This window comes from Chiloscyllium plagiosum, unplaced genomic scaffold, assembly GCF_037043375.1.
Source record: "Chiloscyllium plagiosum isolate Xiang-an unplaced genomic scaffold, Cpla_swu_hap1 HiC_scaffold_10, whole genome shotgun sequence".
Lineage (NCBI taxonomy): Eukaryota > Metazoa > Chordata > Chondrichthyes > Orectolobiformes > Hemiscylliidae > Chiloscyllium > Chiloscyllium plagiosum.
The window spans coordinates 117291688-117307356 of NW_028270148.1; the positions used below are offsets into that span (position 1 = coordinate 117291688).

A 15669-nucleotide genomic window follows, 5' to 3' on the forward strand; every position below is an offset into this window, starting at 1 on the left:
CACACACACCGGCTCAAACTCACACACACCAGCTCACCCTCACCAGCTTACACACACAGACCAGCTCACTGTCTCACACACTAGCTCACACTCACACACTCCACCTCACACTCACCAACTCACACACACGCACCAGCTCACACTCTGACACACTAGCTCACATTCACACACACTGGCTCTCACACACACACACATACACACACACACACACACACACACACACATTCCACACACACACACACACACACACACACCAGCTTACTCACATAGACCAGCTCAAACTCTCACACACACCACCTTACACTCACCAGCTCACACACATGCACCAGCTCACACTCTGACACACCAGCTTACACTTTTACACACCAAATTACAACTCACACATACTAGCTCACACTCACACACACCACCTTACACTCACCAGCTTCCACACACACACCAGCTCACATTCTCACACACCAACTCACACGTTCACACACTGGCTCACACACAAGTTCACACACACTGGCTCACACACAGAGACTCACACTCACAGAGACTCTCACACACAGAGACTCACACACACACAGACTCACACACAGAGACTCACACAGACTCACACACAGAGACTCACACTCACAGAGACTCTCACACACAGAGACTCACACACACACAGACTCACACACAGAGACTCACACAGACTCAGACACACAGACTCACACAGAGACTCACACACAGAGAGACTCTCACACACAGAGACTCACACACAGAGGCTCACACACACAGAGGCTCACACACACAGAGGCTCACACACAGAGACTCTCACACACAGAGACTCACACACAGAGGCTCACACACACAGAGACTCACACACACAGTGACTCACACACACACAGAGACTCTCACACACAGTGACTCACACACACACAGAGACTCCCACACACAGAGACTCCCACACACAGAGGCTCTCACACACAGAGGCTCTCACACACAGAGACTCACACACACAGAGACTCACACACAGAGACTCACACACACACAGAGGCTCTCACACACAGAGGCTCTCACACACAGAGGCTCACACACAGAGACTCACACACAGAGACTCACACACACACAGACTCACACACAGAGGCTCTCACACACAGAGACCCGCACACAGAGACTCACACACACAGAGACTCACACACAGAGAGACTCACACACAGAGGCTCTCACACACAGAGACCCGCACACAGAGACTCACACACACAGAGACTCACACACACCGACTCACACACACACAGAGACTCACACATACAGAGACTCACACATATAGAGACACACACACACCAGCTCACACACAGAGATTCGCGCACACAGAGACTCTCTCACGCAGAGACTCTCACACAGAGAGACTCACACACACCGGCTCTCACACACAGAGACTCACACATACAGAGACTCACACACAGAGACTCTCACACACAGAGACACATACAGAGACTCTCACACACAGAGACACACACAGAGACTCTCACACACAGAGACTCTCACACAGAGACTCTCACACACAGAGACTCACACATACAGAGACTCACACACACAGAGACACATACAGAGACTCTCACACACAGAGACACACACAGAGACTCACACATACAGAGACTCACACACAGAGACTCTCACACACAGAGACACATACAGAGACTCTCACACACAGAGACACACACAGAGACTCTCACACACAGAGACTCTCACACAGAGACTCTCACACACAGACTCTCACACATACAGAGACTCACACACACAGAGACACACACAGAGACTTTCACACACAGAGACTCTCACACACAGAGACACACACAGAGACTCTCACACACAGAGACACACACAGAGACTTTCACACACAGAGACTCTCACACACAGAGACACATACAGAGACTCTCACACACAGAGACTCTCACACACAGAGACACATACAGAGACTCTCACACACAGAGACACACACAGAGACTCTCACACAGAGACTCTCACACACAGACTCTCACACACAGAGACTCACACAGAGACTCTCACACAGAGACTCTCACACACAGACTCTCACACACAGAGACTCACACACAGAGAGACTCACACACAGACTCTCACACACCAGCTCACACACACAGAGACTCACACACAGAGAGACTCACACACACAGAGACTCACACATACAGAGACTCACACACACAGAGAGACTCACACACACAGAGACTCACACACACAGAGACTCACACACAGAGACTCACACACACAGAGACTCTCACACAGAGACTCTCACACACAGACTCTCACACACAGAGACTCACACACAGAGAGACTCACACACAGACTCTCACACACCAGCTCACACACACAGAGACTCACACACACAGAGACTCACACACACAGAGACTCACACATACAGAGACTCACACACACAGAGAGACTCACACACACAGAGACTCACACACACAGAGACTCACACACAGAGACTCACACACACAGAGACTCACACACAGAGACTCACACACAGAGACTCACACACACAGAGAGACTCACACACACAGAGACTCTCACACACAGAGACTCTCACACAGAGACTCTCACACACAGACTCTCACACACCAGCTCACACACACAGAGACTCACACACACAGAGACTCACACACACAGAGACTCACACACACAGAGACTCACACACACAGAGAGACTCACACACACAGAGACTCTCACACACAGAGACTCTCACACAGAGACTCTCACACACAGACTCTCACACACCAGCTCACACACACAGAGACTCACACACAGAGAGACTCACACACACAGAGACTCACACACACAGAGAGACTCACACACACAGAGACTCACACACACAGAGAGACTCACACACACAGAGAGACTCACACATACAGAGACTCACACACACAGAGAGACTCACACATACAGAGACTCACACATATAGAGACTCACACACAGAGACTCTCACACACAGAGACTCTCACACACAGAGACACACACACAGACTCACTCACACAGAGACTCACACACAGAGACTCACACACACAGAGACTCACACACACAGAGACTCACACACACATAGTTACTCACACACAGAGACTCACACACACAGAGACTCACACATACACAGTGACTCACACGCACACACAGTGACTCTCACATACACAGAGACTCACACACACAGAGACTCACACACACAGAGACTCACACATACACAGTGACTCACACACACACACAGTGACTCTCACACACACAGAGACTCACACACACATAGTTACTCACACACAGAGACTCACACACACAGAGACTCACACATACACAGTGACTCACACACACACACAGTGACTCTCACACACACAGAAACTCACACACACAGAGACTCACACATACACAGTGACTCACACATACACAGTGACTCACACACACACAGTGACTCACACACAGAGACTCACACACACAGAGACTCACACACACAGAGACTCACACACACACAGTGACTCACACACAGAGACTCACACACACAGAGACTCACACACACAGAGACTCTCACACACAGAGACTCACACACAGAGACTCACACACACAGAGACTCACACACAGAGACTCACACACACAGAGACTCTCACACACAGAGACTCACACACAGAGACTCACACACAGTGACTCACACACACAGAGACACACACACAGAGACTCACACACACACAGTGACTCACACACAGAGACTCTCACACACAGAGACTCACACACAGAGACTCACACACACAGAGACTCACACACACAGAGACTCACACACACACAGTGACTCACACACAGAGACTCTCACACACAGAGACTCACACACAGTGACTCACACACAGAGACTCTCACACACAGAGACTCACACACAGAGACTCTCACACACAGAGACTCGCACACACAGTGACTCACACACAGAGGCTCACACACACAGTGACTCACACACAGAGACTCACACACACAGAGACTCGCACACACAGTGACTCACACACAGAGACTCTCACACACAGAGACTCACACACAGAGACTCTCACACACAGAGACTCACATGCAGGAATTCGAGGATTTGGAATCAGCGATATATTTCCAAGTCAGGAAGGTGTGTGGTTTGAAAGGGAACTTGCAGGGGATGGTGTTCCCATGTATCTGCTGCCCTTGTCCTTCTGGGTGAAGGTGGCTGTGGGTTTGGGAGGTGGCAGCATTGCTGTGAGTTGGAAACATTTTAAAAGGTTTTGATGAAATCAACCCGCAATTTGAATTCCTCCTCAAGATGGAAACAGTTTCTGGGAAACAAAGTTAGTTGAAGGTTGCGGCGTTTTCTTGCAGTTAGTATGTTTCTTGTTGAACATGTAGTTACCTGTTTGTAACTGTGTACGAATCCAGCTCCCTTGGTAGAGTTACCTTTCTCTGCTGAGTTCTGTCAGGAATTCCCTGCAGTTAGAAAGAATATCTTACTGAGTGGATCGGTGGGATCTGGTTTGTTTTCAGCGGTGGACAGAAACGGCGTGTATCCCTCGGAGCTGCCCTACTCCAGGAACCTCAGCTTCTCTTATTGGATGAGCCAACTGTTGGAGTGGATCCTGTTTTACGAGCTAGGTATTAATTTTAAAACGGATTATCGGGCCCGTTTCCAGGATTTCTCTTTATAAACCAAACTGTAGCCTTTTTGTCTCATATATATTTTGGGAAGAAAGTTAAATCGTTTGGAACAAATCATATTTCAAAACTGCTTGTAGCAAGTGGCTGGATTTGAACTCTTTCACTTTGAATCTAGATCACTCACACAGTGCATGAGACGCCCTTCTGCCCATCCACTCTGTCCTGCCAACTGAACAGAATGCTGCCTAACTCGTTCTGTAGTCTGACCTGGGGCTGAGCAGTATTTCTGTCTGGGCCCTAGATCTCAGCTCCTTTGGGAATGTGGATGGAGCCTGCAGTTGTAGTACCTGCTGATTGTGTGAGGGGATGGGGGGAGGCTGTAGGGCGTAAAGGCACCGACCAGTGTCAAGAAATCAGTGTAACTCGGGTCAGGATGATTCATTAGGGAATCAGGGAAAATGTTAGGCTGTTGGATGTTAGTCTGTACTTACTGAGGAATTAGCCGAGGAAGTTTCCATCTCACGTTTCCAGGTCAGTAGTACAGGAATGCCTCCAGTCTCTGGCTCTTAACTCATTGATAGAAACATTACCAATGGTCCTGAGGAGCAAGGGCATTACCCACTGGAAGCTCAGTCATCCCGGGAATTCTCACTGAGGTTACCATGCCAGGACTTGAACAGGCTCCCAACCTGAGATTTAGGTACACGCCCCTATCTCCAACAGTTTGGGGACTGAAGATCTGGGGATTGGGGGAACACCTTTCCTGTGGCTGATGGTGGGGTGTAACACCTTGCAGTCATCAGGACTGGGACACAAGAAAACCAAAAACAAGGAAAGGGAATAATAAATTATACAGCAAGTGAAGAGGGGGCCGATTGGTTGGATGATGGTTGTCATGGAGCTGCAACAAAAACTGATAATTCCCAATCAGAATTTAATTAGGGAGGTAGACTCTGATTGGTCAGGACATTTCTGTGGGGAATGCAACAGGGATTGGCTGTCTACATAACTCTTTCCTAAATCAAAATAATACAACGTGTGGACAAATGCTGTTCACTGTGAGAACAACAGGGTCCAGTGTGTGAATAAACGTAACATCTAGTACATCCAAATTAATCACACTGTGAGCTTGGTTGATGATCTTAAATTGGTTTCCAATGTAACTATTAGCACAATCTGATTATTTGGTAAATGTTGTCCAATAGCAGAATCATATCTAATGTTGGACATAGTGTTGTGAGGTTTATAAGGATGGGCTGGCGGCGCTGAATGTGGTGGGCACAAGGTTTGCTGTGGGCAGTGACAGGAAGCTATTGTCTGTCAGTCATTGGAATGTACAGCTACAGAGCTGACACCACTCCAACATTAACATCCATACACCACTGTACACATCTGTGTGGCCAGTAAAATGGTTTGATGTCAGAAACCTGCCGCTCTTGTATTTGCTGTGATGGAGCAGGGAAAGACAGGTAGTTTCAGCTGTTGCTCAGATTGCAGGTATGACGGGAGATTTGGACTTGGTGCAGGTTTGGCTACAGACCACTGTGTTTACTGTGACCTTCTCCCCCTGACTCTCATCCACAACTGGACATCTCTTATTCCCATATTCCATCCACCGGCCTTTGAAATTCAACAACCAATTTCCCTCATTACAGCACAATGGCAGCCCTGAACACACCTTCTCCCCACATGCTCCCACCCCCATTTCAATTCCCTTCTATTCTCCCTTGACAATCCTTCATACACCATGAGCATTCCTTCACCATCCCACAGATCCTTCCCATGCAACAGAGAAAATGCTATACCTGATCTTTCACCCCCTCCCTGTCCACTGCTTAAGGACAGATCCCACTCACTCCCATGTGAAATAAGTATTTCATTGTCATTTCAGTTCTGTCCCAGGCCTGGTCTCCTCTCCACAGGGTGACAGGGTCACCTTACAGACCACCTCCACCCAGTCTTCAGCAATCTGTCACTGACAGTCTCCAGCTTGTTCCCACCCTGACCCCTCTGCCCTTGACATGCCACACTCTTCCACTGCACTCCAATGGAATCATGATTACAGTACCCCATTTTCCAACATGGCATTTCCCAGTCTTCCACATTCAATGTAGAGTTCAAGCATTTTAGACACCCCCCCCCCCACCCTCTTAGTTTTCCTGTACACTCCCCATGATGAACACCTTTAGCCCTTGTACCTCTCCTACCTTTCAGCAATTGTGCCCCTTCCCTTTTATCGAGCTGGTCGAGCAGAGCCCAGAGAAACCTCAGTGAATCCTGCAGCTGCTCCACACTGTCCCCTCAGTAGGGAAAGGCCAGGTCAAACTGCTGCTCCTCAGCTCCCCTGCGTGATGGGACACAGTGTTGGCTAGGGCATGCTATTATCACACAAAATGGAAGGATATCCTCCCTTCTTGACCTGTACATGATGAATAACATACAAGTTAGGAGTAGGAATGGGCCATTCAATAAGATCATGGTTGGTTTAATCATAACCTCAAATCCACATTCCTACATGTCCCCAATAACCTTTCACCCCCTTGCTGAAGCTTTTGCCCGAAACGTTGACTCTCCTGCTCCTCAGATGTTGCCTGACCTGCTGTGCTTTTCCAGCACCACACTCTCTACTCTGATCTCCAGCATCTGCAGTCCTCACTTTTGCCCAAAAACCTATCTGTCTCTATCTTTAAAATATTCTAGAAATCTGCTTCCAACCTCTTTTCAGGAAGAAAGTTCCAAAGACCCAAAACTTTTGGGAAGAAAAGGTTTCGCCTCATCTTAAACAGTGCCCCCTCGCTCTCCCAGAATGGGAAACATCTGCTGAATGTTCTCCTGTGAAGAGCCCTCGGGATTTTATGTTTTAGTCAGTCGCCCAGGCTTTCCTCAGAAGGTACTCTGCCCGTTCTGGGTGGCAGTCTGGTAAGGAGACCAGCACACAATATCCTGGACTCACAGGAACAGGAGGAGGCCATTCAGCCCCTCGAGCCTGTTCACCATTCTATAAGATCACGGCGGCTCTGTGACCCAACCCCCTCGACCTGCCTTTGGCCGATATCCCTTAATACCTTTGCTTAACAAAGCTTTATCTGTCTCAGATTTAAAATTAACATCTGATCCAGCATTCACTGTGGTTCATGGAGGAGAGTTCCATACCCCTCCCACCCTCTGTGTGCACAAGGGCTTCCTAACATCTCTCCTGAACTGAACTGAGCCACAACCACCTGATGAAGGAGCCTCGCTCCGAAAGCTAGTGCTTCCAAATAAACCTGTTGGACTGTAACCTGGTGTTGTGGGAGTTTTAACTCTCTCCTGAACGGTCTGGATGTAATTCTCAGACTGTGCTCCTGGTTCTAGAATCTCCAACCTGTGGAACAAGTATATCTTTGTCTACCCTGTCTTTTCCTCTTCATATTCTGAAGACCAATGCCCTGTATAACTGAAACATAGCCTTGTGACTTTAGGATTCGATTCCCCTGGCAAGTAACAATAACATTCGATTAGTTTTCCTGGTTACCTGCTGTCCCCGCAGACTAACCTGTTGTGATTCATACTCAGGGACACCTAGATCCTTCTGTATCTCAGCGCTCTGCAATCTCTCGCCATTTGGATAAAATGCTTTTTTTATTCTTTCTGCCAAATTGGGCAATTTCACATTTTGTCCATATTAAACACTAATTGCCACATCTTTGCCCAAACAAATAACCTATTTACAGCAGTTACATCTTTTTGTAGCCTTCGGTGTCCTCTTCACTTTCTTACACATTTTGGAAATTTGGAAACTATACTGTCAGACCCTTCATCCAAGTAAAGTGTCGAGCAACTAACACGGATCCCTGTTGCACACCATTCGATACAGCTTGCTGACCTGAGAAAGAACCATTTATTCCGACCCTGTGCTTCCTGTCAGTCCTCTATCCACATCAATACCTCACCCTGACACCCTGAGCTTCCCTTTTCTGCCGAGTCTTGTTCCATATCTGGGACCAAATTCCTGCCAATGCTGGAATCTGTCCTGGAAACAACAAATGCTGGAGATCACAGCGGGTCAGACAGCATCCACGGAGAGAGAGCTGGTGAAGTGCGGAGGGAACGGCATTTATGCAATGGTGGAGGGGGTGCTGGTGGAGAAAAGATGTTGACAGTTTAGATTAAGTGACTGGAATGTGAGAATGGCAGAACAATTCCTGATGAAGGGTCTTTGCCCAAAACGTCGATGTTCCTGCCCCTTGGATGCTGCCTGACCTGCTGTGCTTTTCCAGCACCACACTCTCGATGAGAACAATGGTGTGTCTAACTGCCAGACTGGAAAGGACAGACAGTCCCACTGGAGTGGGGGAGGGGAGAGAGGGCACGATGACAGAGAACGTAACAACTAAAGCTTGGTTCACAATTGGAAGTGGTAAACTCAGCGCTGTATTCAGTCCAGAAGGTTGTAAAGTGCCTAGTCTGAAGTTGAGATGTTGTTCCTCCAATTAGTGCTGTGATTCAGTGGAGCACTGCAGCATGCAGAGGACAGACATATGTGGCATGTGAGCAGGACACTGTGTGAAAATGACCTGCTGTGGAAAGGTCAGGGTCATGCTTACACACTGACTGAAGGTGTTAAACATAGCGGTCACCCAGTCTGCGTTTGGTTTCTCCAATGGAGAGTAGGCCACATTGGGTGCAGTAATTACAATACACAGCTGGGGGAGGTCAGGTGAAATGCTGCTTCCCTTGGAAAGACTCTTTAGGTCCTTGCGTGGTGAGCAGGGAGGAGGGGAAGGGGAGGTGTTGTACATTCTGCGGTTACATGGGAAGGTGCCATGGAGAGGGGGGTGGTGTTGGTGATTGTGGAATGGACTAGGGTGTTCCAGAGGGAACAATCCCTGTGAAGCTATAGACAATAGACAATAGGTGCAGGAGTAGGCCATTCTGCCCTTCGAGCCTGCACCACCATTCAATATGATCATGGCTGATTATCCTTAATCAGTATCCTGTTCCTGCCTTATCTCCATAACCCTTGATTCCACTGTCCTTCAGAGCTCTATCCAACTCTTTCTTAAATGAATCCAGAGACTGGGCCTCCACTGCCCTCTGGGGCAGAGCATTCCACACAGCCACCACTCTCTGGTACAATTCCAACATTTTAGAGGCAGTTGGATGGGTATATGAACAGGAAGGGTTTAGAGAGAAATGGACCAGGTGCTGGCAGGTGGGACTAGATTGGGTTGGGATATCTGATCAGCATGGACAGGTTGGACCGAAGGGTCTGTTTCCGTGCTGACCATCTCTATGACTCTAAATACAGACGGGGGGGTGAGAGGAAGATGTGGTTGGGGGTGGTGCTATGCTGGAGTTGTCTGAAATGGTGGAGAATGATGCTTTGAATGTGGAGGCTGGTGGGATGGAAAGTGAGGACAAGGGGGAACCCAATCACGTTGTTGTGATGAGATCAAAAATCACACGACACCAGGGTATAGTCCAACAGGTTTATTTGAAATCACAATCTTTCGGAGCACTGCCCCTTTGGAGCGAGGTTACAAAAGCTTGGCATTTCAAATAAACCTGTTGGAGTGTAACCTGGTGTCATGTGATTTTTGACCCTGTCCATCCCAGTCCAACACCAGCACCTCCACATTAACGCTGGTGGGAGGGATGGGAAGGGGGAAGGGCTGGGATGACTGCACTCCAAGGTCTCTTTGTTCAGCAACACCTTACCATTAAGTGTGTGAGTCCTGCCCTGATCTGGTAGAGAATGAGTCTTTGAATGTGGCGGATGGTGGGATGGAAAGTGAGGACAAAGGGAACCTGATCACACTGTTGGGAGTGAGGGGAAGGGCAAGGGCAGAGGTATGGGTGATGGGTTGGATGTGGTTGAGGGCCCTGTCAACCACAGTAGGTGGGAAACCACGGTTATGGAAGAAGGAAGCCATGACAGCAGCGCGGTTTTGAAGGTGGAATCATCCAAACAGGTACAACGTAGGCAAAGGAAATGGAAGAATGGGATGGAGTCCTAGCAGGATGTGGGGGTGTGAGGAGCTGGAGTGAACATCACTACAGAAGTCACTGGCTTTGAACTGGATGGCAGGGGACAGCTTATTCCCTGAAATGGAGACAGAGAGGTCAAGGTCAAGGTCAAAGGAAGGGAAATGGACAATAGTTATAGAGGGGTGGAAATTGGAGGCAAAATGAATGAAGTTTTCAAGGTCCTGGTGGGAGCATGAAGCTGCATTCATCTCTCATCTTTTCCAGTTCTCATGAAAGGCCAGGAACTCAACTCTCTTTCTCTACAAACAGTGACAAACCTGCTAATTATTTCCAGTGTCTTCAGTTTTTTTTTAATTTTAGGTTTCCAGCTTTGTGACCAATGATAAATTCCAGATTTATTCATTCAATTTAAATTCCACAAGATCCCACAGTGAGATTTGGATCTCTGAACCTGGATCATTAACCTTCATCTCTAGATTAAGAAAACAAATCTTAGCAGGATTTATACACTTAATGGTAAGGTCCTAGGGAGTGTTGCTGAACAAAGAGACCTTGGAGTGCAGGTTCATAGCTCCTTGAAAGCAGAGTTGCAGGTAGATAGGATAGTGAAGAAGGTGTTTGGTATGCTTTCCTTTATTGGTCAGAGTATTGAGTACAGGAGTTGGGAGGTCATGTTGCGGCTGTACAGGACATTGGTTAGGCCACTGTTGGAATATTGTGTGCAATTCTGGTCTCCTTCCTATCGGAAAAATGTTGTGAAACTTGAAATGGTTCAGAAAAGATTTACAAGGATATTGCCAGGGTCGGAGGATTTGAGCTATAGGGAGAGGCTGAACATGCTGGGGCTGTTTTCCCTGGAGTGTCAGAGGCTGAGGGGTGACCTTATAGAGGTTTACAAAATTATGAGGGGCATGGATAGGATAAACAGGTAAAGTCTTTTCCCTGGGGTTGGGGAGTCCAGAACTAGAGGGGCATAGGTTTAGGGTGAGAGGGGGAAGGTATAAAAGAGACCTAAGGGGCAACTTTTTCACACAGAGAGTGGTGCATGTATGGAATGAGCTGCCAGAGGATGTGGTGGAGGCTGGTACAATTGCAACATTTAAGAGGCATTTGGATGGGTATATGAATAGGAAGGGTTTGGAGGGATATGGGCCGGGTGCTGGCAGGTGGGACTAGATTGGGTTGGGATATCTGGTCGGCATGGACGGGTTGGACCGAAGGGTCTGTTTCCATGCCGTACATCTGTTGGACTCTATGATTCTATTACTAGCCCAGTAATGCAACTACAACACTGACTTCATCCTGCACTTTTAAAATGTGGATTAGGTTGGAATATCTATATTCGAATTCAGCTTTCTCTGAATTCTTTGTATGAAATTTGTCCCAGGACATTTTTTGACTTTCCAGTTCAAACCAGCCTCCCCTTCTCTGATGAACAGCCCAGTGCATCCTGATTTAATGAGCTATTTTAAGTCTCCTCCTCTGTATTAATATTCCAAAGCATGTAGGTGTTGAATTGTGATCAACACTTCAGCACAAAGGACTAATAAATTAAACACGAGTTGTCACATAGGAGGGGGTGCCTATGAAAATAGCTGAGTCAACTCGGAAAGCCAGTGGTGAATCAGCGCCTGGCGAAACACCGCCAACACTTCGACATAAACACAAATACAGCTAAAACATGCCGTCTATAATCAAACAGAACATTTTATGTTCCAGGGAAGATTAAGGGAGTTTATTTTAAGCAGTGATGTTGCTGTGATCCACAATGCAATACTTAAAGAAGCAGATACTACACCAATGTTTAAAACAGAATTTGAGGAATACTTGAAAAGGAAGAATTCCAGGGTAAGGGCAGGGAGGGGTGGGACAGAACAGGTAGATCTCAAAATATCAGCACAGGCACACTGGGCCAAATGGCGTCTCTCTGAGATGACTGACTCTGAAATTCACCTCAGTTCAGTCTGAACCTGAAGGGGAACATCGTCCACATCTGTCCATCCTTGAAAGATAATGGAGTGGAGCAGATAATCAGGTCCCAATGGAGGGAGGGAGGGAGAGAGAGAGGGAGGGAGGGAGAGAGAGAGAGAGAGAGAGAGAGGGAGGAAGGGAGGGAGAGAGAGAGGGAGGGAGGGAGAGAGAGAGGGAGGGAGGGAGAGAGAGAGAGAGAGAGAGAGAGGGAGGAAGGGAGGGAGAGAGAGAGGGAGGGAGGGAGAGAGAGAGGGAGGGAGGGAGAGAGAGGGAGGGAGGGAGAGAGAGGGATGGAGGGAGAGAGAGAGGGAGGGAGGGAGAGAGAGAGAGAGAGAGGGAGAGAGGGAGAGAGGAGGGGAGAGAGAGTAAGAGAAAGAGAGAGAGAGGGAGGGAGGGAGAGAGAGAGAGGGAGGGAAAGAGAGAGGGAGAGAGAGAGAGAGAGGAGGGGAGAGAGAGGGAGGGAAAGAGAGAGGGAGAGAGGGAGAGAGAGAGAGAGGAGGGGAGAGAGAGTGAGAGAAAGAGAGAGAGAGGGAGGGAGGGAGAGAGAGAGAGGGAGGGAAAGAGGGAGGGAGAGAGAGAGGGAGGGGGAGAGAGGGAGGGAGGGAGAGAGAGAGAGGGAGGGAGAGAGGGAGGGAGGGAGAGAGGGAGGGAGAGAGAGAGAGAGGGAGGGGGAGAGAGAGGGAGGGAGAGAGAGAGGGAGGGAGAGGGAGGGAGGGAGAGAGAGAGAGGCAGGGAGGGAGAGAGAGAAGGAGGGAGGGGAAGAAGGAGGGAAGGAGGGAGAGTGGGAGAGAGGGAAGGAGGGAGAGAGGAATGGAGAGAGGGAGGCAGTGAAGGAGAGAGGGAGGGACGGTCTCTGCATGTCACTCCTTCGCTGCTGGCTGCAGAGGCCCATCCTTCTGAGAGTCTGAGCATCACCAATCCTGCTGCTGGGTTTGGTGTGGCCATGTACACTTATCCTGCACAGTCACTGCTCACCATCACAGTGCACACCCACTCCGGGAATCTCTCTGTATCATTGGATCAGCTCTGATTCCTGTCCTGTTCCCAGGTCTCTGTGTGCTGAGGTTATCTCCTTTTACAGTAACCAGCATCCCAACGGGGAATGGACATCTAACATCTGTAACCAGGAAGTGAGATATCTGAGGTGACAAAGTGATCTCCTTTAAAACGTGAACATGAAAAACAGGGGCATAAAGAGGCCACTCAGCCCCTCAAGCCCATTCTGTCATTCAATGAGATCATGGCTGATCTTCTACTTCCTCAGTTTCCTGCCCTATCCTTGTACCTGTCGATGTTTTTCACCTGCAGAGATCTTCAGCGTACTCAATGAATGAATCTCCACAGCCATCTGGAGGAGAGAATTCCAAAGATCCATCACCCTCTGAGTGAAGCTGCTCCTCCTCATCCCACTCTTTAGTGGCCTGCCCCTGGTGTTAGACCGCTCCCCCATCCCCTCGAGGGGGAAACAGCCTCCCTGTGTCTACCCTATCGAGCCCTGGGAGAAGGTGATGGCCTCTCATTCTTCTAAACTCCACGAATAAACCTCTTGTCTATTCAGTCTTTCCTAATGGGTGATTCCCTTCATCCCAGGAATTAGATTGCTGAACCTTTGTTGTACTCTGTCAATGGCAGGAGCAAAGCCTATATGCAGTCCTCCAGCAATGACCGCACAGAGGCTTTGTATGTCTGGAGTAAGACACCAGACCCTCAGTATGAACTCAGAGGGGGCCCACATTAACGTCAAACTAGGAGCTTGGCATTTCTTACTGAAAATGTTGTCTCTTGATTGTTCAGTGACTCTTTGTCAAGTGTTACGAATTCTCACAAATTATAAATGAATTGATGTTGGCAGCTATTTTAAACTTGTCCTTTAGATGACATTCTCCTTTTATATTTGGAGGATATGGCAACATCTGCTGGATGTGGTGAAGGATCGAAAGGTATCAGTGATCATAACAACTCATTACATCGAGGAAGCAAGCCAGGCTCATGTGGTAGGACACCCTCTTCCTTCCTGTTTGATGATGTACTGATACCTCTGTCAATGTCTGAATGAACAAAAATGTCCAGGAGTGTTATTGAGTAAACTCATTCCATTTTGATTGTAGATTGCAAATAGCCAATGATTTTACATAGTGTCATCCCACTGAGCACCAGTAACTGTGAACACTCTCAGTAAACATTCACACCTGCAACCAATGTGTTGCAATTTGGTGCAGAAATTTCTAGAAATAATGGAATTGTGGGTTTCTGAACAAATCTCACTCACTCACTCCCTATTCTCGACAGTGCCCAAACGAAACCATGTTTCACATCCTCCTTTTCCCTGGAACTTCTCCAAATCTCTATCCCATTCCCAGGTTTCATTTGATTATTTGCCTTTTTGCCATAGACCTTGCAATTATTGAGGTTTCCTGGGGCACAGTCTCCAGGATTTGAATAATCGATTCTTCAAAGGAGGTGAGAGGTTTCCTCAGAGCAGGAGGCCTTTCCCTACCTTGAGATGTAAGAGACAGACAAAGAACACTGAAGAAGGGCATGTGCCCGAAACGTCGAATCTTCTGTTCCCTAGATGCTGCCTGACCTGCTGTGCTGTTCCAGCAATAAAGTTTCAGCTTTGATCTCCAGCGTCTGCAGACCTCACTTTCTCCATGTAAGAGACAGAACCTTCCATCGGTTTCTGAGGCTCATTTCTCCAGGAGCAGATCATTGTCAGGGCCACAAGAGGCATCGCTCCTTATCAAGCTGGGCCCAGTCAGGAACCTCCCACAGAGGGAGACTGGAAATAAGAGGAGGCCATTCAGCCCTTCCAGCCTGCTCTGCCATTTGATGAGGTAATGGCTGATCTTCATCAAAATCACTTTCCTGCATGATCCTCATATCCCTTGCTGTCAATCTCAGTCTTGAACATACTCAGAACCTGAACCTTTGCCGTCCTTTAGGATAAAGAATTCCAAACAGGCAGCGCTCTCTCTGGGGGGTGGAATTTACGTTGGGGAAGGAATTCCTTGTCATCTCCATTCCCTGAATGGTCTGATCCTCATTCTGAGAGTGTGTCCCATGAGGAAGCTTCCTGTATCCAGCCTGTCCCTCCTTGTTACAGTTTGT

The 15669-nt window shown here is 48.2% G+C and overlaps 1 protein-coding gene and 1 long non-coding RNA gene across 2 annotated transcripts in view; one reads left to right on the plus strand and one right to left on the minus strand.

Moving 5' to 3' along the window:
• The window catches only part of abch1 (ATP-binding cassette, sub-family H, member 1), a 91473-nt gene that overhangs the window by 10292 nt on the left and 65512 nt on the right, over positions 1 to 15669 (plus strand). Inside the window, exons 4-5 of the mRNA XM_043696706.2 lie at positions 4510 to 4617; positions 14462 to 14555. Of these exons, the coding sequence (XP_043552641.2) occupies positions 4510 to 4617; positions 14462 to 14555 (202 nt within the window). The remainder of the gene's footprint in view (positions 1 to 4509; positions 4618 to 14461; positions 14556 to 15669) is intronic.
• Positions 1 to 15669, minus strand: part of LOC148149065 (uncharacterized) — a 47612-nt gene that overhangs the window by 9561 nt on the left and 22382 nt on the right. Inside the window, exon 2 of the long non-coding RNA XR_015758545.1 lies at positions 4379 to 4452. This is a non-coding gene — a long non-coding RNA (uncharacterized LOC148149065). The remainder of the gene's footprint in view (positions 1 to 4378; positions 4453 to 15669) is intronic.